Source organism: Artemia franciscana, chromosome 10 (assembly GCF_032884065.1).
Source record: "Artemia franciscana chromosome 10, ASM3288406v1, whole genome shotgun sequence".
Taxonomy (NCBI): Eukaryota; Metazoa; Arthropoda; class Branchiopoda; order Anostraca; family Artemiidae; genus Artemia; species Artemia franciscana.
The window spans coordinates 49,781,363-49,807,156 of record NC_088872.1 but is presented as its reverse complement, the minus strand read 5'-3'; the positions used below and the strand labels follow the sequence as shown (position 1 = coordinate 49,807,156).

The 25,794-nt window shown below is 34.9% G+C and overlaps 1 protein-coding gene across 1 annotated transcript in view; it reads right to left on the bottom strand.

The window, feature by feature from the left end:
* Positions 1–354: 354 nt before the first annotated feature.
* The window catches only part of LOC136032313 (trypsin-1-like), a 75,720-nt gene continuing 50,280 nt past the window's right edge, over positions 355–25,794 (bottom strand). The window contains exons 4-5 of the mRNA XM_065712612.1: positions 10,559–10,708; positions 355–554 (exon numbers count right to left, since the gene is read on the bottom strand). Coding sequence (XP_065568684.1) covers positions 414–554; positions 10,559–10,708 — 291 coding nt within the window. The 3' untranslated portion in view covers positions 355–413. The remainder of the gene's footprint in view (positions 555–10,558; positions 10,709–25,794) is intronic.

The following is a 25,794-nucleotide window of genomic DNA, read 5'->3' as shown; positions in this document are numbered from 1 at the left end:
TTGTTTATTTGTGCACGTGGAATCATGTACCACTCTCCTGCCTAGCTTGAACTTAGTTTTTTCTTTAGGTTGGTGAGGTGAGTGCATTATTTTTAAAATTTTTAATTTAAACGATAAAAATATTTTAATTATTTTAAATGATAACAATTATTTAATTTTTTGTTCTGTTTCTCCCCTGGTTTTCCCTTGCTATAGAGCCTTACGGGGGAGAATAGGTTGAAGTGTTCGTTTTTTCTGTTTTTGTTGTAGCTAAAACACTGTGAAACTTGTCAAACGCTTGTACATTTCTTTTTTTTTCAATAAGTTCAATTCAAAATTCAATTTGATCGTGGAGGCTTGATTGCCTTACGCACATTTGGTACATTAGGTACATTTATTCTATATATAATTTTACATCGGCTTGAAATGATAAATCATGAATTTGAATTAATAAATCCGATGAAGTATGACACTTGAGTGTAGACACTTGGGTAGCCAGGAGATGCGCAGCCATGTCCCCAAGATGCAATGCCAATAATAGTTGATTCCAGGAAAAGTGGTCCTCCAGAATCGCCCTATAAAGAAACAAAATTTACTGTATGAATAATTTTAATATAATAATTTATTCTAATTAAATGTGTAATCAAAAAGAGATCTTAAAAGGTCATTCGTGAACAAAACGTGCCAGCACATAAAAAAAATACAGAAATTTATCCAAATACACTATGATTGCATTTTTCTTTTTTCATATTGCCCAATTTTTGTTAATCGTGGAGATGCAATTTTATTTGATTCCTGCTTAATTTTTTTTGTATTAAAGTAGCTGTTCATACACATAGGTAAATATGTGTAATATGTATATATATATATATATATATATATATATATATATATATATATATATATATATATATATATATATATATATATATATATATATATATATATATATATATATATATATATTTATATATATATATATATATATATATATATATATATATATATATATATATATATATATATATATATATATATATCTATATATATAAAAATAAGTTGTCTGTCTGTGGATCAGGTGACGTCATGTTTCTGTGTCGGCTGACGTCATGAAATTAGTTGTCGTCATTTTTGCTTTGACGGTGACGTCATTAATGGTATTTAAGACATATATGTTCACGTAGAAATCTATTAATGTTTAAGTTTAAAATGACTGATGAACTTACAATGGCAAAAGCCGATGAAGATGCTCAAAGAGTCTATGCCAAAAAACTTGCTGCTGATAGAGAAAGTCAGAAAAGAAAGCGTGCCGAGGAATCAAAAGAACAGCAAGGAAACAGGCTTGAGGCTAAAGAACGCAAAACCGCGCAGTTAGATGAAGATCCACCTGGACAGCGAGAGTCAAAACATATCAAAACTGAAAATGATAGCGATGATGATTGGGTTTGGGATTTTGACTTGGATAAGGTCATCAATGCCTACCAGATTTTAGTTAAAAAAACAAAGGTTTGGCGATATGTATTTCATAGTGAAGCTGAAAAATAAAGAAGAAAAAGAAAACTGAAAAAAGAAAAAATGTAAAAAACTAAAAAATACTAAAAAGAAAAAACACTCAAAGAGAAATTACAGACCGGGACACAAATGACGACCGGGACAGAGGGAATATAAATAACGACCGGGACACTCAAAGAGAAATTACAGACTGGGATACTGGGACGCAAATGACGACCGGGACACAGGGAATATAAATGACGACCAGGACACAGGTATTTAAGAATATCGTTCAAAGACAAATTTTTAATTGTAAGAATACCGTTGAAAGAGAAATTTCTAATTGTAAAATGACTGAAGAACCTACAATGGCAATACCCGAGGAAGCTGCTCAAAACGAATGTATTCAAGCACGTGGAATACTAAAAATAAAGTATTTGAACGTCGAAAACAGGGTAAGTCACTCGACGGCCAACCTACCATCTTCAAAGATCCCACGATAGGAAGACTCTACACCGTTCACCCCAATCAACATGAATGCTTCTTTCTACGCCTGCTTTTGGTGAATGTACCCGGTCCGACATCCTTTGAGTATTTGAGAACTGTAAACGGTACTATACATGACACTTACCGTAGTGCATGCCAAGCTCTGAATTTATTGGAGAATGACCAACACTGGGATAACTGCATCAATGACGCGTGCGAAACGCCAACCCCAAGTCAAATTCGTGCATTGTTTGGCATCATTTTAACAACTTGCTCTCCATCAGCTCCTACAGAGTTATGGGAAAAATATAAGTCAAGATTCGAGACCAGGCAGTCCTTTACAAGTCAGTCGACACAGTTTTGGAACCAAATGAAGCTGTTAATTATCCATCTGAATTATTAAATTCCATAGATCTTTCAGGGTTTCCACCACACGCGCTACAACTAAAAATAGGCGTACCAATAATACTTTTAAGAAATATCGACCCACCAAAGCTTTGCAATGGCACGCGACTTGCCGTAAAAAAAAAACAATGGAAAACCTAATAGAGGCCACAATCTTGACAGGGCCTTTTGAGGGTGAGGCTGTTCTCATTCCTCGCATTCCCATGATTCCAACGGATCTGCCTTTTCAATTTAAAAGATTGCAATTCCCAATTCGATTAGCATTTGCAATCACCATTAACAAAGCTCAAGGTCAATCATTAGAAAATGTGGTATAGATCTTAATACTGATTGTTTTTCCCATGGACAATTGTACGTTGCATGTTCGAGGGTCGGTAAACCTGACAATCTATTTATATGCAGCGACAATTGGACAGCGAAGAATGTTGTATATTCGCAAGTTTTACGCAGTTAATTTGTATTGTATCTATCTATCTATCTATCTATATAAAAACGAGTTGTGTGTATGCATGTTTATTTGTTTGTAAAAAGAGCGTTTGCATATGACGTCATTATTAGTACATACGGCTTTGTATATGCACAGACAATGGGAAAGCCAAGAATGTTGTATATTCGCAATTTTTACGTAGTTTAACTCCTGCAGACGAAATGAATGCTTGCCTGAAAAATTCTAATGTATGGGCACACGTAAAAATATTAAAATCAACTACAAATATGCGTGTCCGATTGCAAAACGATGACTCTGGTCAAACATTTTCAGATCAATTGCTGGCAATTGGAAACGGAAAGCTCCCAGTAGTGGGAAAGCCAAAAATGTTGTATATTCGCAATTTTTACGTAGTTTGAAACACATATATAAATCTATCTATATTCACAGGTGGGACACAGGGACACAACTACAATGGCGCGTAACTAATATGGCGCGTAACGACTTACGCGCGCGGGGGGGCTTGGGGGGGCGCGAAGCGCCCCACCAACTAGGTGTTGGGGTGGCGCGAAGCGCCACCCCAACAGCTAGTCTATCTATATAAAAATAAGTTGTCTGTCTGTGGATCTGTGGATCAGGTGACGTCATGTTTCTGTGTCGGCTGACGTCATGAAATTAGTTGTCGTCATTTTTGCTTTGACGATGCTTAGTATATTGTAAAACACATTAATTTGGTTAATAATATACCATTTAAAACACCAAAATGAACATGCTGGAGTAGTCACTCGGTGAGAGAGGGTGTCAGAACGGAGAATGAAGGTCCCAGGTTCAAATCCTGGTTAGGCTAAAAAAGGTAAAAAACTAAAAACTAAAAAAAAAAACTGAAAAAAACTAAAAAAAGGCAAAAACTACAAAAAAACTAAAAACTAATAAAAAAAATAAAAAAGCTAAAAAACTAAAAAAACTAAAAAAATTAAAAAACTAAAAAAACTAAAAACTAAAAAAAAAACTTAAAAAAAAGGAAAAAACTGAAAAATAGAAGAGAAAAAGAAAACTAATAAAATTAAGAAAAAAAAATAAAAAAAAATAAAAAAGATAAAAACTAAAAAAAAAAGTAAGAAGAAAAAACGAAAAAAAATTAAAAAAGCTAAAAAAAAAAGGTAAAAACCAATAAAAAACTAAAAAGAAAAAAAGGAAAAACCACGCAGTTAGATGAAGATCCACCTGGACAGCGAGAGTCAAAACATATCAAAACTGAAAATGATAGCGATGATGATTGGGTTTGGGATTTTGACTTTGATAAGGTCATCAATGCCTACCAGATTTTAGTTAAAAAAAACAAAGGTTCGGCGATATGTATTTCATAGTGAAGCTGAAGAATAAAAAAGAAAAAGAAAACTGAAAAAAGAAAAAATGTAAAAAACATGACGACAGGGACACAGGGAATATAAATGACGACCAGGACACGCTGAAAAATAAAAAAGAAAAAGAAAACTGAAAAAAGAAAAAATGTAAAAAACTAAAAAATACTAAAAAGAAAAAACACTCAAAGAGAAATTACAGACCGGGACACTCAAAGAGAAATTACAGACTGGGATACCGGGACACAAATGACGACCGGGACACAGGGAATATAAATGACGACCAGGACACAGGTATTTAAGAATATCGTTCAAACACAAATTTTTAATTATAAGAAGACCGTTGAAAGAGAAATTTCTAATTGTAAAATGACTGAAGAAACTACAATGGCAACACCTGAGGAAGCTGCTCAAAACGAATGTATTCAAGCCGAAGTAGCTGAGTTGGTAAAGCGTTATGTTTCAGGTTCTAGGTCCGAGAGGCTCCAGGTCTGAACCTTGGCTTTAGCATTAATACAAAAGAAGAAAAAAAATAAAAAAGGTAAAAACTACAAAAAAACTAAAAAGAAAATATATATATATTTATATTTTATATATATATTTTCTATATATTGTCTGTCTGTGTAAAGATGACTCTGCTCAAACATTTTCAGATCAATTGCTGGCAATTGGAAACGAAAAGCTCCCAGTAGTGGGAAAGCCAAGAATGTTGTATATTCGCAATTTTTACGTAGTTTGAAACACATATATAAATCTATCTATATTCACAGGTGGGACACAGGGACACAACTACAATGGCGCGTAACGACTTACGCGCGCGGGGGGGCTTGGGGGGGCGCGAAGCGCCCCACCAACTAGGTGTTGGGGTGGCGCGAAGCGCCACCCCAACAGCTAGTATATATATAAAAATAAGTTGTCTGTCTGTCTGTGGATCAGGTGACGTCATGTTTCTGTGTTGACTGACGTCATGAAATTAGTTGTCGTCATTTTCGCTTTGACGGTGACGTCATTCAAGATATTTAAGACATATGTTCACGTAGAAATCTATTAATGTTTAAGTTTACAATGACTGATGAACTTACAATGGCAAAAGCCGATGAAGATGCTCAAAGAGTCTATGCCAAAAAACTTGCTGCTGATAGAGAAAGTCAGAAAAGAAAGCGTGCCGAGGAACTACCAGAGCAACGTGAAAGCAGACTTGCTGCTAAAAGTGAAAGTGAAAAAAGAAGGCGTGCCGAGGAATCAAAAGAACAGCAAGGAAACAGGCTTGAGGCTGATAAAGAAAGAAAGAACAGAAAGCGTGCCGAGGAATCAAAAGAACAGCAAGGAAATAGGCTTGAGGCTGATAGAGAAAGAAAGAACAGAAAGCGTGCCGAGGAACTACCAAAGCAACGCGGAAGCAGACTTGCTGCTAAAAGTGAAAGTGAAAAAAGAAGGCGTGCCGAGGAATTACAAGAACAGCAAGAAATCAGGCTTGCTGCTGATAGAGAAAGTAAGAAAAGAAAGCGTGCCGAAGAATCACAAGAACAGCAAGAAATCAGGCTTGCTGCTGATAGAGAAAGTAAGAAAAGAAAGCGTGCCGAGGAATCAGAGCAACCTGAAAGTTATCGCCTGGCATTCAGGTACAACCCAGTCGATGATTATAGCTTGAGTAGATGTGTTCAAATCGGGACAATGTCTAAAATTTGTCCCTATTGCAAGGCCTTGAAATTCAATGGTGAAACAATGGGAATGTGTTGCGCCTCAGGAAAAGTTAAACTTCCTCTATTGGCTGCACCACCAGAGCCATTGAAGACTTTCCTCACTGGAACTACGTCAGAATCTAAGCGTTTTTTGTCAAAAATCAGAAAATACAACTCAGGTTTCCAAATGACGTCGTTTGGAGCCCAAATCGAAAATCCAGATCAATTTATGTCTACTTTCAAAGTAAAAGGGCAAATTTATCATAGAGCAGGGTCCCTTCTACCATTCTCAGGCGAGAATCATAAATTTTTACAATTGTACTTCATCAGTGATAGAAATTCTGAATTGAATGCAAGTTGCGAAATTTCTCCCAACGTTGAAAGGACAATCGTTTCCCAATTGCAACATCTTTTCCACGAAAATAATAATTTAGTGCGTCTGTTCAAAACAGCCATCGATTTGATGCCTACCGATACGCATAAAATTGTTATTTCCGCTGACAAAACGCCTCCTGGCCAACATGTGCGTAGATACAATGCTCCAACTATCGACGGAGTGGCAATCGTTATGGTCGGTGATCAGTTTTTATCTCGAGATATTATTCTTCATAAGCGAAACGCTCAGTTGTTAAGAATTGCTGAAACTTATCGATGCTACGATGCCCTACAATATCCTATCATTTTTTGGGATGGAGCCGACGGCTATCACTTTAATATTAAATTGATGAATCGAGCCACTAACAAAGAAATGAATAAGAAATGCAGTGCAATGCATTATTATTCCTATAGACTAATGATTCGGCAGGATGAAGAAAATTATATTTTAAAATGCCGTGAATTGTTTCACCAATTCGTCGTTGAACCAAATGAAGCGGTTAATTATCCATCTGAATTTTTAAATTCCATAGATCCTTCAGGGTTTCCACCACACGTGCTACAACTAAAAATAGGCGTACCAATAATACTTTTAAGAAATATCAACCCACCAAAGCTTTGCAATGGCACGCGACTTGCCGTAAAAAAAACAATGGAAAACCTAATAGAGGCCACAATCTTGACAGGGCCTTATGAGGGTGAGGCTGTTCTTATTCCTCGCATTCCCATGATTCCAACGGATCTGCTTTTTCAATTTAAAAGATTGCAATTCCCAATTCGATTAACATTTGCAACCACCATCAACAAAGCTCAAGGGCAATCACTAGAAAAATGCGGGATAGATCTTAATACAGATTGCTTTACCAATGTACAATTGTATGTTGCATCTTTGAGGGTCGGTAAACCTGACAATCTATTTATACGCACAGACAATGGGACAGCGAAGACTGTTGTATATTCACAAGTTTTACGTAGTTAATTTGTATTGTATCTATCTATCTATCTATCTATATAAAAGCGAGTTGTGTGTATGCATGTTTGTTTGTTTGTAAAAAGAGCGTTTGCATATGACGTCATTATTAGTACATACGGCTTTGTATATGGACAGACAATGGGAAAGCCAAGAATGTTGTATATTCGCAATTTTTACGTAGTTTGAAACACATATATAAATCTATCTATATTCACAGATGGGACACAGGGACACAACTACAATGGCGTGTAACTAATATGGCGCGTAACGACTTACGTGCGCGGGGGGGCTTGGGGGGGCGCGAAGCGCCCCACCATATATATATATATATATATATATATATATATATATATATATATATATATATATATATATATATATATATATATATATATATATATATATATATATATATATATAGATGTAGTGTCCGTCTGTCCCTTACACTATCTTTATCGTTACACTGTCTGTCTGTCACTAAGTATGACGTCAATATATAAAAAAAACTAACTAAAAAAAACTTAAAAGAATTAAAAAGAAACTAAAACAAAGAAAAAACTAAAAAAGAAAAAAACTAGTAAAACAAAAAAGAAAAAACTAAAAAAGAAAATTAACTAAAATAGGAAGTCAAAAAAAAAGGAACAAAACTGTAATAAAAGATAAAAATCTATAAATGACGTCATGTTCGCAATGCGAAACCAGGCTTGCGGCTAACAGAGATAGTAAAAAAAAGAAGGCGTGTCACTATATTACAAAAGCAATGCGTGTATAATTATCCTACAATGTCACCAAAAAGGGAACACCAGAGCAACGCAAAACCAGGCTTGCGGCTCAAAGAGAAAGGGCCAGATTAGGAACGTCCAATTTACGTCATCAATTCGATCCAAAAATTACATAGCGTTGCCGGGACCCAGAATACAAGGGACAATGAGAATCCATATATAGAAGCCTGCTGCGTGGCATGCTTGGGCCCCGCGTTTGGGATGATCCTTTGGAAACAAAGGATGATTCTTTGGAAACAACACCTGAACTATCATACGTTATAAAATGTGAAAATCGACTATTTGGACCATCAATTGTGATAGCACCAACACGGGCAGCTAAAGTAAAGGTGATTGCTAAACTTTAACAGTGAGAAGAAAAACGTGTCAAAATTGAAAATAATAGCGATAATGATTGGGTTAGGGATTAGGACATGGATAAGATCATCAATGCCTACCATACCCTTGTTAGGAAAACAAAGATTCAGTGATAAGTATTTCATAATGACGAAAAACAAGCCGAGATAAAACAAACCAGACGAATTGAAAATGATAGCTAAGATGATCGAGTTTTTGATTTTGACATCGATAAGGTCATCACTGCCAACTATACCTTTGAAAATCAAAAACCTGGAATAGATAAATCGTTAGAAGAAAAGGAAGTTTTTCCTACCACCGGAACAATTAAAAGAAAGAAAGAAAGGTTCTTTCAGAAAAATGTCTTTCATAAGGACAAAAGACAAGCCGAGGCAAAACAAGAAGTTTTTGTCCCACCACTTGAACAATTAAAAGAAACAAAGTATATATTTCTTCATAACAGCTTATGTGTAATTATACACCACTGTATGCAATTTTACGAAGCCTCAAATGGATTAATTCAGTTAAAAAAAAGCTATTAATAGCTGACTAGATAACAATTTATTAAACACGGAAAAGTGAGCTGTGTTGATTTGATAATTTAGCCTGTATTACTGCCTCTGTAACTGGGAAGCTCAATTTAAGTGTGCAGATATTTTTAAATGGATTGGTTATCCAACAATTTCAGTTGAAAGAATTGTTCTTTCTTGCCACAAAAGTATGGGAAAATCCACTTCACTGTGATGTAATATTTGTTGATACTTAAAAAGAATACTATAAGTTTCAATGTCATTTTGATGAAGCTCCTCCAAGACCTCTAAAACCATTGGTTCGATACAATTAACTTTGGAATAAGCAAAAAACATGAATACTCAGCCGTGACCATCTTCCTCGAAAAAATATAAAAAAAATGCCTTTTTGTAGGTAGGTTGGGGCTATCTCTTTGATGGGGCTATCTGAAATGCTGAATTTGTTGGTATATTTTCATTAAGATTCCTTTTCTTTTAGGGTTTATTTCCTGCTATGAAAAAGTTAGCCCTATTTTTCCTGGCTCATGTACTGGTACTTGGCAAATTTAAACTTGCTATATTATGGATCAGTATCTATTGTTATTTGTTGTTTTGAGGCGAAGGTAATAGCATACTATATATTTTATATAATAGTATGCCATACTTAGGATAATCAAATAATTCTGACCGATTTGATTTTTACATTATCATCAAAACTCAATACTTTAGGGTCTCGGCTACTATTAGTATGAGTCAATCATAACGAGAACTATTTGATTTTCTGATAATAGGCATATTCTTTTATTTTGAAATTTTTTTATTATAAAATATTTAGGACAAGGCTAATCTGCAAACCGTAGTCAGACAACTACTAATAATAATCATAACTACCTACTGCAGCAGCAATACGACTGAGACCAACCAAGCTCCTCCCTATCCCAACTTATTCAAAGTATGCCTTTTGTACCTTCCCAAGAATTTCCTATTTTCTTTAAATCTTTCTTTAAAACATTCTACCAGCCCATTTGGGGACGAGTGGGGTCATTTGTCAAACCAACATTTCCTTCAAATTTATTAGAACCTTATTTTAGATACTTAGGATGCTTATATAGACTTAAAAAACATTAGCGCTATTCCTTACAAATTAATACAAATTAATGCAATTAATACAAATTTGAGTAGCTTTTAATTCCATTTTTATTGAAGTTAAAATTTTTGTTTCATTCAAGTTCTAAGGTTATTATTCGCCATTCATATATGCATTTTGATAGAGGCCAGATTTAGCCAGCGTTGTGAATATTTTTTGTTGTGAAATTTGTGTAACAATAAAACTGAAAGGTTTGCTGAAACTTATATAGAAACTAAACCTGGAGTAATTCCAATTAATAATAAGCAATTTTATACCTTTAGCTTCGTCTCAAAATGATAAATAGCAACGAATACTGATCTAATTCCAGCTGTTGATAGAGCTAAAGGAAACGATTGCGACGAAAACGTTTTAATAAGAAAATCCCATACTATCTAGGCAAAGGCAGATCTAGTACAAAACCTTTGGGGGGGGGGTAATCTTAAAATGGCGCCAATAACTAATCAAATTGACAAGTTTATAAAAAAAAGAGAAAAAAAGAGAAAATCCAGATGAGGGCAACAGAAAATCTTGGGAGGGGGGGGCCTTGACCCTATGGATTCAGCCCTGTTTCAAGTGGTAACATACATGGGTAACATTCAACGAGAATGAAAATCGGTACATACCTGACATGTGTCTACACCACCATTTTCAATGTCACCAGCACAAATCATGCTGTCAGCTATGTTATTTGCTCCGTATATTTGACGGCACTGGTCGTCGGTGACAATTGGGACTTGGACAGCTTGAAGAACATCAGAGAGAGGCCCACCCGACTGCAAAAAAAGTAGGTAACGTCAATGGCACAGTAGCTAAACATATGTTAATTTAAAATTTCTCAGATTTATTTTGCGTTCTCAATTGTCGGTTTGACTAAAACTTGTGCTTTTGCTGTTATAAACGAGAATGTATGAACTATAAAGTTCATGAGGGTTTCCGAGGAAACCAATTAAATTCACTTGTTGATTTATTCATTTTTAATCCACGCCATGAACAAAAAGCCACTAATGGAGTAAAACAATGAATAAAAAAAGAAACTACACTACAATTATACAACAATAAAACTAACTAAACAGACAGACTAGAGGACGAAGACGCAAAAATCAGTAAAAAAAAATGGAATCTGACAACTCTGCACATAGCATGCAAAAGCATAGACGGACAGTATGGAAAAGACAAAGACCAGATTTGTAAGAATAAGAAAAAAAACAAGGACAGGGCGGAATTCACTTAGAGGTGAAGGTATATGATAAAGATAGTGAGTAAGAGAGAGAGAAAGAAATAGAAATTGATAGACACAGGGAGGGATACAAAGAGACGGAAAGAAGATTCTCAGCTCTCTGTTGGATGAGCTCATACATTATTTCTTCTGAATGCCAATATAGGGTGGATAATCAATTCTCAGAAAAAACCTTTTGAAAAAAATGAATGAAAATCATATAACAAGTCAAAGAAAAAGAGTGGACAAATATTTACATATGCCTCATCACTACATAGTTCTACTAAAATGGCACAATCTTTGCCTCTAACACTTTCAGCGGCTTCGTAACCGCTGTTTGGTTCAATAACACTTGTTAAATAAGAAATCAAAATTAATATTCACACCAAACCCAAAGATATGAGATAAATGTATAAATAAATCCTAAAACGAACAAAAAATGAAATGAATAATCAAGTCAAAACTAGAACGGACAGAAATTGCAATTATTAGGAGCAGAGCTACTGCCCCCCTCTAAATCTTACACAACTTGTTACGTCATTTGCGTTTTATTAAAAACTATACGTACTTGAACAACTTTTTTAACTTATCAAAATATCGAAAAAAATAGAATCGTCGAAAATGAATGAAAAGAGAGAGAGAGAGAATTAGCTGAATGTTAATATATAATGATTTTAGTTTCTAAAAATATTAACAATTCAAGATTCATTTAGGAGCATTCTTCATTTTTAACATTATAGCTGTAAAGAAAATAGAATATAAAACATTAATAAAGCAATAGGCTATAGGAGGTTTTGAAGGGAGCAGCTACTCCTGTTTGTTGTAATTTTTGTTTAGTTTTACTTGATTATTTGACAATTACTTGATAATTTTGATTTTTTACTAGTTTTATAATTTATTTATTCATCCACATCAAAGTCTCTTATCTTTGTGCTTGATGTCATTATTTATTTCAATTTATACTGTTTCTGTGCACCCTTTGTTCATTGATAGTAATTTCTGGTGGTTTTAAATTTTATTTATTATAGGACTTAATTTCTGCTTGTCTTGGGTTTAAATGTGTCTCTTCACCTTTCTTTGACGAATTTTTTCGGAAGTTTCTTTTTAAATAAATTCCGTTAATTTTTTATTGCCAAAATTGAAGACATTTATATGTCTCTCTGGAAAAATATGGAGATATTTATCAATTTTAGGTAATAACACCACATAGTTTTAAATCGAATGGCATATCCAATATCAATCTAAATTGAACCAAACGCGAATAGAAATTTCTAAAACCAAGCAAATTTTGACAAAGATTGAACACTTTTTAGGGGGGGGGTAAATCTTTTGGAATGCAAATGGCAAACATTGCAAACTGGTTATATTTGTTGGATTTTAACACGCGAGTGGGAGTGGTGGCGCCAATTATTTTAAGAAAATCCTTAAGTCTGAAAAATCATTCGTTTCATCTGTTTCCAAAAATTTTTTTTTTATTAAACACTTTTAGGTCAAAGCATAAGGGCCGAATAAAAGATCTTATACTTTGAAAACTGGATTTCCAATTTTTCTTTTCTTTTTTTAGATGCATATTAATTGAGACATGCAAAAATATTTATACCTTTATGCAAGATTAAGTCAAAAAGACAAGTTTTTCAACTGAAAGTAAAGAGCAACATTAAGACGAACAGAAATTAGTCTATGTACGAGGGGGCTCCCCTTTTCTCAATCCTCACTCTTTACACTGAAGTCATAAAGTCTGCTTGTTTTGTTCTTTTAGACACATCTCATTAAACTTCAACAGATCTACTTAAAGAATTTTGACAAAAAAGCAAACGTTAGCATAAAGAGAAAGGGTTGAGGAAGGGGTAGCCATCTTCATATACCGAATGATTTCAAATTATAAGTTTTGATGATGTTTTTATTCTCAGTTTCCCAATAGCAAATAATATTTATGGAAAATGGAAAATCGTGCAATTTATCTCCCTTTTCCCGGAGACTATGATGCACCATGTCACCCCCAGAGGCATAGTTATTGAACTTTCATTTATTCTGGATCAAATTGCATTTTCAAACTTTCGATAGTATGTCTTTGGAAAAAAGTGTGTAAGATGGGAGGGGGGGTCAAATACCCTACAATTTTTTTAACTTAAAAAAGGTACTAGAACTTATTATTTACGATCTAATGAGCCGTCCCCTGATCTTCTAGGATCACTAAATCGATATAATAATTGTACAAGTTTCCACTTAACCAATTCAATGGATCAGATTTCATTTTCATTGTCCTTGGTACTTCAATTTTAAGTTTGACGATCAAAGATTGACTATAAGATTTAGAGGAGGCAAATAATATTATTAATTAATGTTTAAGAATTCTACCTTAACGTTACAAAACCTTTTTGGTAAGTATAAAGGGACATTAAATATGTAAATGTAGATTGGCATAGGGAATTAAATTCCCTATGCCTGTAATATGTACTGTATATAGTTTGCAAATTAGAGTTGCTCTCAGATCGTACTATGCAACATAAAAAATTGAAAGGTTCAAAAAACGTAGATTATATATATATATAATTATATTATTTACATATTAAATATTACTATATTATTTACATATTAAATTAATTACATATTGATCCATATGCCAGTTGTCCACAGTTGTCCGTTTTTATGATGACTTTAGTTAAGAAATAGGGAAAAAAGCCACCAATTACAGAAGGGAGTAAAATAAAACATCGAAAAACCTGAAAGAAAAAAGATGCTCCGTACTAATATGTATATATCTATATATATAAAAGTAAGTTGTCTGTGTGTGTGTGTCTGTCGAGTGAAGTCATGTTTGTGTGTCGACTGACATCATGTTTTCGACTGACGAAATTACAGACCGAGACATCAGGACACAAATGACGACCGGGACACCGGCACATCTATATATCTATATATATATAAATAAGTTGTCTGTCTGTCTGTGGATCAGGTGACGTCATGATTCTGTGTCGACTGACGTCATGAAGTTAGTTGTCGTCATTTTTGCTATGACGATGACGTCATTAACGGTATTTAAGACATTTGTTCACGGAAAAATGTTTAATTGTAAAATGACTGAAGAACCTACAATGGCAACAGCCGAAGAAGCTGCTCAAAGAGTTTATGCCAAAAAACATGCTGCTGATAGAGAAAGTAAGAAAAGAAAGCGTTCCGAGGAATCACAAGAACAGCAAGAAAACAGGCCTGCAGCTGATAGAGAAAGTAAGAAAAGAAAGCGTGCTGGGGAGTCACAAGAACAGCAAGAAAACAGACTTGCAGCTAAAGAACGCAAAACCGCGCAGTTAGATGAAAATCCACCTGGACAGCAAGAGTCAAAACATATCAAAACTGAAAATGATAGCGATGATGATTGGGTTTGGGATTTTGACTTGGATAAGGTCATCAATGCCTACCAGATTTAAGTTAAAAAAACAAAGGTTCGTCGATATGTACTTCATAGTGACGCTGAAAAATAAAGAAGAAAAAGAAAACTGAAAAAAGAAAAAAGGTAAAAAACTAAAAAAAAACTAAAAAGAAAAAACACTCAAAGAGAAATTACAGACCGGGACACAAATGACGACCAAGACAGAGGGAATATAAGTGACGACCGGGAACCTCAAAGAGAAATTACAGACTGGGACACCTGGACACAAATCACGACCGGGACACAGGGAATATAAATGACGACCGGGACACAGGGACACAACTACAACGGGGACGCCGGGGGCACAGGCGGGATATATAAATGACGACCGGGACACAGGGATTGTTCGAATAGAAATTACAGACCGGGACACAAATGACGACCGGGACACAGGGAATATAAATGACGACCGGGACACTCAAAGAGAAATTACAAACTGGGACACCGGGACACAAATGACGACCGGGACACAATGGGACAGCGAAGAATGTTTTATATTCCCATGTTTTACGTAGTTAAAAACATATATTTATATCTATCTCTATTCACAGATGGGACACAGGGACACAACTACAATGGCGTGTAACTAATATGGCGCGTAACGACTTACGCGCGCGGGGGGGCTTGGGGGTGCGCGAAGCGCCCCACCAACTAGGTGTTGGGGTGGCGCGAAGCGCCACCCCAACATCTAGTATAAAAATAAGTAGGGAATATAAATGACGATCGGGACACTCAAAGAGAAAGCGACCGGGGGACACAAGGAATGTTCGATTAGCAATCACTATCAACAAAGCAACGGGACACAAATGATGACCGGGACACAGGGAGCATAAATGACGACCAGGACATAAGTAAAAAAAAAAATAAAAAAAACTAAAAAAAAGGTAAAAACTACAAAAAAACTAAAAAGAAAAAAAATTAAAAACTAACAAAAAAAAACTATAAAAGCTAAAAAACTAAAGAATTAAAAAAGAAAAAAAAAGAAAACAAGAAAAAAAAATGAAAAATAAAGGAGAAAAACAAAACTAAAAAAAAAATAAAATAAAAACTAAAAAGAAAAAAAACTAAAAAAAGTAAAAAGTTTCTTTTTTCTAAAAAGAAAAAAAGGGGAAAAATACGAAAATTTATTTCATCATATACCTTTTCAAAAACGAATGTATATACAGACCGGGACACCGGGATAGAAATGACGACCGGGACACAGGGAATATAAATGGCAGGAGGCTATATAAATGGCGACGGGGACACAGGGAATGTTTGATTAGCAATCACCATCAACAAAGCTCAAGGGCAATCATTAGAATCATGAGGTATAACTAAAAAAAAGGTTAAAAACTAAAAACTAAAAAAAAGACCAATTCAAAAACGAATGTATATACAGACCGGGACACCGGGACACAAATGACGACCGGGACACCGGGACACAAGGAATATAAATGACGCCCGGGACGCTCAAAGAGCAATCACAGACTGGGACACCGGGACACAAATGACGACCGGGACACAGGGAATATAAATGACGACCGGGACACAGGGACACAACTACAACTGTAAGAATTTTGTTATTAGGTTTATGGGTTGCTTACCAGGGATTAGTCTCTTCTTGGTATAGCCTTGGAAATGTGTTTGTACGAATTGATTCTTGCTAAATAACAAGTGCGAATTGTAAACAGGGGTTGTATAGAAGGACGAGAGGATTCTGGAAGAGCTGGAGTTGGTGTTGGTACTTTGGCGAGTGTGGGTAGCTTTGCTTAGATGTGAGTAGAATAATTTGTTCCTTCTCAAAATCTCAATCTCATAATGCTAATTTACTAGTTTTCAACAGCGTGACATGAGTCTTGCTGATATAATTTAAATACCTTGGAACATTTTGTTCGCTCACGTATTAGTTAGTAGTTAGTTTATTTTAATATCTTAAACTTTTTATTTCAGTACGGAGACTGTGCAAGATTGTACTTATACTACAAGTTATAAAACTTTTTGATTTTCTTGATTATCTTTTTAAAAACAAGACTATTAAAAACCAAAAACCAAACTTCTTTTAAAAATAAAACCTTTGCTCTTTTTAACTCTTGTGTTGTGTTAACTTTATCTCAAGTATTAGGTACTGGTTATTTCTAGCATTTCTTATATATTTATTAACCGGCAGAGTTTGATACCTCCACGCTACTCGAACTATTGCTAATTCTCCAGACTCTGTTTAAACCGGTTTACAAAATGGTGGCAGCGGAGGGATAAAACCCTCCTAATAAAATTTATAAAATTCATTTAACATTTAAAATTTTTTTACGCTTCGCTTAAAACTCCAAGACCAGAATCTTTGTTATTTCTACGGTACAATGCTTGTCTTTTCTTCTATATATTTCCTTCTTTTTAATTTTTCACATGCTATTAATTTTTTGCATAATTAATTAGCTTATTTGTTTTTTTTTTTTTTTAAATAGTAATGATACTCTTAGCAATAACATCGCTTCTTGTGGTTTCCAATAAGGGATAATTATTCAGTACTGGGTAAGTTTATTTATTTTTTGGTTAATACAGAGATTAAAAATGCCAAATCTAGGTGATTTGTTTTTTTAAATAATCTTCTATTTTGCGAGAACTGTATGGTCTTTGAGGCCTTGAAAAGCTCACAAATACTATATATGGGGAAGGAGGTCCAATATTTTAATTGACGCTAAAAATCTCGAGTATTTAAGAAAACACAGAGACTTATCAAGTAAGATGTACCGTATCTCCTTATTAATGGATAAATAAAAAAACAAGTTTTTTCAACTGAAAGTAAGGAGTGACATCAAAACTTAAAACGCACAGAAATTACTTCGTATATGAAAGAGGCTGCTTCCTCATCAACGCCCCGCTCTTTACGCTAAAGTTTGACTCTTTCTCTCAATTCTTCTTTCTAAAACAGTAAAAAACTTTAGCGTAAAGAGCGGGGCGTTGATGAGGAAGCGGCCTCTTTCATATACGAAGTAATTTCTATGCGTTTTAAGTTTTGATGTCACTCCTTACTTTCAGTTGAAAAAACTTGTTTTTTTATTTAATTTCTGAACGTTTTTGAATCAATGCATGTTTTGATTTTGGCTCTCCACAGAGGAATAATCAAAACGAAATTTGCATTTTTTTTTTTTTTGGCTCAATGGCTTTCTCATAACTTTGATCGAATGATTTTGAGAAAAAAAGAGCGGGGGACGAAGCCTAGTTGCCCCCCGATTTTTTGGTTAATTAAAAAGGCAACTAGAACTTTTAATTTTTTACGAATGTTTTTATTGGTAAAAGATTTACGTAACTTGTAAATTAGCTTACGTAAAGAACTTTTGTATTCTCATGTTTTTATTACATATATGAGGGGATTCGCCCCATCGTCAGTACCTCGTTCTTTACACTAAAGCTTAAATTTTATCCCAATTCATTAAGAATGACCCCCTGAATCACAAAAGCCGTAGAATAAGTAGTTGAAATAACCGAAAATACTTTAGCGTAAAGAGCGAGGTATTAGAAGGAGGTGAGCCCCTCATATGGGTAATAATTACTGTTTGTTTTAAGTTTTACTGCTGTTCCTTACTTCCAGCTGAAAAAGCTTTTTCACTTTTATTTTTTAATTGTTTTTTTTTTTTAAATAATGCTAGTAAATCCTGCTCTCCCTTCATGGAAATTTTCTTCTCCCATTACAAATTCTCGAAGGAAAGTTCCCCCAGCATATCCCCCTCTTCTCAAACCCTCCCCCAAACCAAAAAAATCCTCCTGAAAACGCCTGTATACTTCCCATTAACCATTACTATATGTAAGCACAGGTCAAAGTTTGTAACTTGTTGCCCCTCCCACGGGGACTGTGGGGGAGTAAGTCATCCCCAAAGACATAGTTATTAGGTTTTTCGACTACGCTGAATAAAATGGCTATCTCAGAATTTTGATCCGTTGACTTTGGGAAAATAATTAGCGTGGGAGGGGGCCTAGGTGCCCTCCAATTTTTTTGGTCACTTAAAAAGGGCACTAGAACTTTTCATTTCCGTTAGAATGAGCCCTCTTGCAACATTCTAGGACAACTGGGTCGATACGATCACCCCTGGGGAAAAAAACAAAAAAAAAACAAAAAAACAAATAAACACGCATCCGTGATCTGCCTTCTGGCAAAAAATGCAAAATTCCACATTTTTGTAGATAGGAGCTCGAATTTTCTATAGTAGAGTTCTCTGATACGCTGAATCTGATGGTGTGATTTTCGTTAAGATTCTATGACTTTTAGGGGGCGTTTCCCCCTATTTTCTAAAATAACGCAAATTTTCTCAGGCTCGTAACTTTTGATGGGTAAGACTAAACTTGATGAAACTTATATATTTAAAACCAGCATTAAAATGCGATTCTTTTGATGTAGCTATTGGTATCAAAATTCCATTTTTTAGAGTTTTGGTTACTATTGAGCCGGGTCACTCCTTACTACAGTTCGTTACCACGAACTGTTTGATAGTCCATTGTATACTTATAAACATATTCCAGGGACAAAAATGATCGCAGAAATTATTTCAAGGCCAAGTAAGGAAATAGTTAGCAACAGCGAAACCCTATCTTTTATTGATGATGAAGCAGAATTTTTGGCAGCAGGGACTTTTAGTGGTCACAAAGTTGACTATTTAGGGTTGGCTGACGAGGAATTAATCAGGGGGCAACTACAGAATCCTGATAGAAAAATTATTGTTGATATATTGAATAAATTAAGGAGCTCCAGAGTTGAAAACCCTGCTGCAACGGGCATAGGTCCCAATCTGGTGTCTAAAGGTTCGGAGGGCCCTGAAAAAGAACCTTGGCATCCGGATGAGCGCTCTATTAGTGAGAGACAAAAAGTTCTCCACTTTATTGATCTCCCTCAAGAAGAGAGGAGTATCTCATTGAAGAATATAGCCCCATGGTTTATTCCCATTGCTAATGAACTTGTTTTAATTAACGGAGTTTTATATAGAATAGAATATATTTCGAGTGGTTCTTTTAGGTTGAATCAAAATGTGCGCACAGAATTAAACATTCAAGTAGTTTTACCTAAGAGAATGATTCCGGGTATATTAAAGCTTTTCCATGAGCATTTGGCTTTAGGTATTCATGCAAGTTTTGAGCGGACTTTGTGGAAAGTCAGAAAATTTTGCATTTTTGAAAATATGGCCTCTACAATTAAGGAATTTGTTAATAATTGCGATCTTTGTAACTGAGCTAATACGAAAAAAAATCAAATCACCACTTGGGGAAATCATTGTTCCTGAAATTCCTTTTTTGGTCTGGGCACTAGACGGTGCAGGTCCCTTTCCGATTACAAGCTCTGGGAGTTCTAGTTGGAGTGGATCTTTTTAGTAGTCTAGTAGTATTAAAGTGTATACCCGCTATGAATACAGAAAACACTATAAAATTTCTCTGGGAAAATATTATTGCTTATTATGGTCTGCCTGAGGCTGTTTTAACTGATCATGGTTCAAATTTTGACAATATAGAAATAAAGAATATGTTTTCCGAAATTAATTGTAAGAAAATTTATAGTAGCCCCTATAATTCACAGTGGAATGGAGCTAGCAAGAATAAAGTTAAAATATTGAAGAAAATTCTGTCTCATTCTTGCTGTAAATTAACTCAGGTGGATTGGGATGAAAAGATTCCCCATATAATGTTAAGTATGAACTCTTCTCTAAATACTGTTCGAAAATTTTCTAGCTTTACCATTGTGCATGGATTCAGTGGAAAATCTTTAGCAGATTTACAATTCAATAAATCGACAAACTTAAATTATTTTGATGGCTATGATTCATATGTAACACGATTAATACAAAATATCTGTGAAATTCACCAAACTTGCTTAAATGAGATTAAAATTCAAAGGTCCAAACAGGCGATTCAGTATAATAAAGGTTCAAAAGAGACATTAATTGCCTCTGGAGATATTGTATATTGCCGTGATACAACTTCAGTTGGTAGAAAATCCACCAATTATTCTTTTCGTGGGCCGTATGTGGTATTATCCGAAGTGCATAAAAATGTTTTCTATTTGGCTTCTTTAAATCCAGGTGAATTAAGAAAAAGAACCTCAAATGCTAGGCTCCTTAAAAGAGTCAACCATGAAATTTTCTTGAAACATAATCCTCAATTTTCCAAAAATTACGAGAAAGAGATGAACCAGTATATAGAAAAAAATTATGAAATGAGCCCTAATTGTGATTTTTGCTCCCTAGAGGAAACAGAAAATAGACCATATGACCTTAGGTCTTGCGAACCAAGCACTCATGTTATACTAAATGATAACTTACCCTTTCTTCGTTCAGATATTGCAAAATCCCAAAAAGCCCCTTCTTTTACTGAAGAAGACTCTTTTCGTTTATCTCAAAGCGTCGATATGCACAAAAGAACGATAATTGATGAAACACAAAATAATTTAATTGAGCCTGAAAATGATATCTAAACAGAAGACACTAATGTCTTTTCAAGTACTCCTAGTGCTAAAGTTTCACGTATAACAGAAGAAACTAGTTTGGGTGACATCTCCTCCTTGGGTGAGCGACTATCTCATCTTCAAAATAACCCAATTGATGTTCTTAGTTTGATAAATAATTCAGTAGGTCAGTCTAACAAATCACCATCAAATCCACATTTTTCAGTTAGTAGTAAATACATATCTGATTTAGATCAAGTATCCAAACGAGATGGTACATTCTCTGTACTTCAGCTTAATGTTCAGGGTCTTTGCTCTTCGTTTGATGAGTTGAAAAAAATAGTGCGTAGTGGCCACCCTGACTTCATTGGTCTTTGTGAGACTTTCCTTGATTCAAAAAACAAATCTCTATTGCATCTCCCTGGGTACAAGATGGAATATTTGAATCGAAGTAGGATGGCTAAAGGTGGCCTTGCTGTTTATGTTTCGGAATGTCTTCCGTACTCTGTTAGACATGACCTGTCAAGAAATGAAGAAGGAATTTTTGAATCCATATTTATTGAGATTAAAACCCAAGCTAAATCTTTGATTGTTGGTAATATATACCGGTCTCCTAGTGGGTCTGTTCCCTCTTTCCTTCAGATTCTTCATGAGGTCTTGGAAATAATCCGACTTCATTCATGTGAACTTGTAATTATGGGCGACTTCAACCTTAACTTGTGTGACCGGAGGTCATCCTCGTCCTTGGATTTTCTTTCGACAATGCTCGCTTGTGGAATACTACCTTCTGCATGCATTCCAACTCGCATAACTAACACTACCGCTTCTTTGCTTGATAATATTTTTTCATCTTTGACCATGGTGCGAAATTCTATATTGATGAGTGATATCTCAGACCATTTTCCTGTCTTTTCCATGTATGATTTTCCGATTCGTTGCCAAGGAGGAGCCAAGAAGCTGGTTTTTCCTCTTTAAAATTTAATGATCAGGGCTTGCATATTCTTAGGTCACGGTTGGCAGGTCGTTCGTGGAGTATTTCTAAAAATGGATCTCACATAGATTCTTTGTTTAATTCGTTTTATGATTCTTTGAAAGAAGTTATCTTTGATACATGTAATGCACCCCAGTCGAATCCAGCATCGAAAAGAACAACCCCTTTGAATCCTTGGATGACCCCTGGACTTCTTAAAAGTTGGAGGAAGAAAAATTATCTTTGGAAGGCTTACAGGTGCTCTAAGCCATTTTCGCGTGATTCTCGGCTACAACTTTTCAAAGCTTATAGAAGAGTTTACAATTCGCTTTGCCGAAGGGCTAAATCGTTATTTTATCATAGAAAATTCTCTGCGTGCGGTAAAGACATTAGGAAGACGTGGCAAGTAATCAATTCTGTTATCAGGCCATCTTTTCTGCCTCCTTCTGTCCCTTCAAGTGTTGTGATTGACGGGAAAAATGTAAGCGGTGAGCTAAAAGTTCAAGATGCGTTTACTTCCTATTTTGCTAATATCGGCAAAACTACAGCCTCTTCTGTAAGTCCTTCTTCTTCTCTACCTGATTTTAGGTCTTATCCAGGACCACCTTGTCCTAAATCAATGGCATTGGAACCTGTCTCTGAAGCTGAAATAGCCAGAATTGTCAATTGTTTGAGGGGTTCTTCATCCTCTGGCCCAGACCGTATTCCGACTAAGGTTGTCAAGTTCATTCTTCCTGTCATTGTGTGTGCCCTCACGAGACTTGTCAATCTTTCTTTTGAAAATGGTGTCTTCCCAAGTGCTCTAAAGCGTGCTCGTGTTATCATCCTTTTTAAGGTGGATCAAGGAATGATCCTGCAAATTATCGTCCCATATCTCTTTTATCAGTGTTTAGAAAATTTCTGAAAAAGCTATGCTTTCTCGACTTCTTGATTTTCTTAATTCTAAACTCTTTTTTCATGATTTTCAGTTTGGTTTTAGGGCCAAACATTCAACTGAGCATGCATGTGCAACTCTCTTGAATTATTTATATTCAGCTCTTGACTCTGGTTTGATACCTGCTGCTCTTTTTCTTGATGTTCGAAAAGCGTTTGACTCATTAACACACAAGATTCTTCTTCTGAAAATGTCCCATATTGGAATAAGAGGGAATGCTTATTCATGGTTTCTATCATATTTATCTGATCGAGTCATCTCGGTTCATCCGGACTTTTCTAATCCTTCTGGAATAGAGTTTGGTGTTCCACAAGGATCTGTCATTGGGCCGATACTCTTTTTAATCTACGTCAATGACCTTATTAATGCGGTTAAAAATTTAAAACCTACCATTTGCTGTCGTCTTTGTCAACCAGTATCCGTTACTAGCTGTGACAAGAGTTTGTCCTTACCGGATACACTTATTGCTTTTGCTGATGACAGTACTCTTGGCACAACTGGTAGAACTGAGTCTGATCTTCGTTCAAGGATGATAGCCTTTTTTGAAAGAGTTATCCAGTGGTTTGATGTAAATTATCTTGCCTTAAATGTCGAAAAGTCATGTTTTCTCATTTTCTCCAGAGTCTCAAAGGCTTGCCCTGATTTAAATGAAATAAATGTATCAAGAGGTTCTCTAAGTAGACCTAAGGATCGTTACATTCGATTCCTAGGCATCTTGCTTGACGAAAATCTTTCGTTCAAGTATCATATTGACCTGATTGAAATGAAAGTCTCCAGGAGTCTTGGAATCCTTAGAAAGCTCAAATATATATTTCCAGGGTCGATTCTTAGACTCTTGTTCTGCAGCCTAGTTCAGTCTTATGTTTCATATTGTTCTGTTATTTGGATGTCAACTTTTCCCTCGTCTCTGAAGCCACTTTCAAAACTTTATGATGAAGCAAGGACTCTTATTCAGGAAACTAACCGTTTTTCACTTAAACCCTTGCTTGATTTGAAATCTTTCTATTTTCTTTCTTGTTCTTCTTTCGTTTTTTTACAGTTGCACGGTCATCTTCCTGCTGTCCTATGTAATAATATATCTTTTGTTTCTGATCAATCGACTTATCATCTCCGCGCTTCCAACAATTTACTGGTTCTTCACACACCGTCAGTGAGGTCTGACTTCAACCCTCTGACAGCTTGCAACAGGATCTGGAACACGCTCCCGGAGTTCGTACGAAGCTGCCACTCGTTTGGTATGTTCAAAAATTATGTTAGAGATTTTCTAGCTAGTAAATAATTTTGTTTGTTTGTTGTTGTTTTTTCTTTTTTTGTCTTTATTTTTTATTCCGGTTTCCCTTGGAGTTGATGTCTCTGGATTGAGTTGGATATTTAATTGAGTTGGTGAAATCATGTGCTACCCCCTGCCTAGCTTGTCATTTTTTGGAGATTATTAAGGTGGGCGACTCGATTTTTGGTTTTTGTTTAGATTTTTTTTTTTTGTTGGTATTTTTTTCTCCCCTGTTCTTTCCCGGACATGGAGCCTTATGGGGGAGATTGTCTTGAAGTAATTTTTTTGTTTATGGATGTTAATGTTCAATAAAGAACTCAGAACTCAAACTCTGAAGGTGAATGTTCTAAAACTATTCCTACAGCTAAAGAAAGTGAAATTATATTGTCATCCCCGACTTCAAAGGTCAAAATAAAGGTAGATCAAATTAAAGCAAAACGCGAAGAAAATCTGTTTTATTCCTTAAGAAAATTAAAGTAGCTAAAAACGTGTAATTGAAAGGGAAAGTATAAATTTGTCATGTTTTAAGGTCAACAATTTGGGACCCTAAAATCATTAGTTGGTTGAATTCTCAAATCTAAAAATTTCAGAATAAGCATCGATGGCTTATATATATATATATATATATATATATATATATATATATATATATATATATATATATATATATATATGATGTAGCCAATCCTGCAATACTAGTAGCCCAATTATACAATTACCTTCTAAGAGTAAAGTACCTGGTTTATTCTATCTATAACGTTATTAAATTAGTGTCAGTCTTTATTTTGTAAGCTGAAGGTCCTTAGCATTTAAACGGGACTTTTTTCAGATGAATTGTTTTACGATGAAATTTATACTAATAACTAGTGTATTCCTTGATTTTGGAATGTTGGCTAAGGAATCGACTTTATCATTAGATGGCCAACAATCTTTTGTTCGAAGAGGCATGGGCTTCCAATATCTGAGCGAACTTGGAACTGGATCGAGTGGAAACCACAACTCATTTTCTTTCTTAGCTTAAAAACAAACGTGTTTTTTAGCTTTCTTAAAAACGTGTTTTTAGCTTTCTTAGAAAAGCTTAAAAACACGGCTCTGCTGCTTAAAGTTCAGGTGGGAGATATGCTGAATAATCTTAGAGAAAAGGGATTAAATTTTGAAAATTTTAACCTTGATAAAGATGTGGAAACTCTTAAAGGTATAATAGCCTCTAGGACAAATGGTCACCATAATTTATTGAATAATGCAAATCTAATTATTGATCAGTTCCAGGAACTCTTGGAAATTAAGAAAAAAATACTGATTTCTGAGCTTGACCTTATTTCTAACATCATAGAAGAATTTGAGTTTAATATTATTAATCCTAGTAAGAAAAGGGCCATTTTACCTATATTGGGGCAGATCAGTGAAGTTCTATTTGGTTTAAGTTCTACAAGCACTATGGAAAAATTATCTGACAAATTAGAAGAATTAAGTAATGACCATGAAAAGGTTACTAAATTCATTTCTGTATCAGCGTCGGTAATATCAGAATTAGAAATTTCTCTTAATAAATTGCGTAACGAAACTTTAGACCAAGTAAGCCAATCGTTTAAAACCTTCGAATCTGAATCGTCTGATAATGCCTTGAAAATAA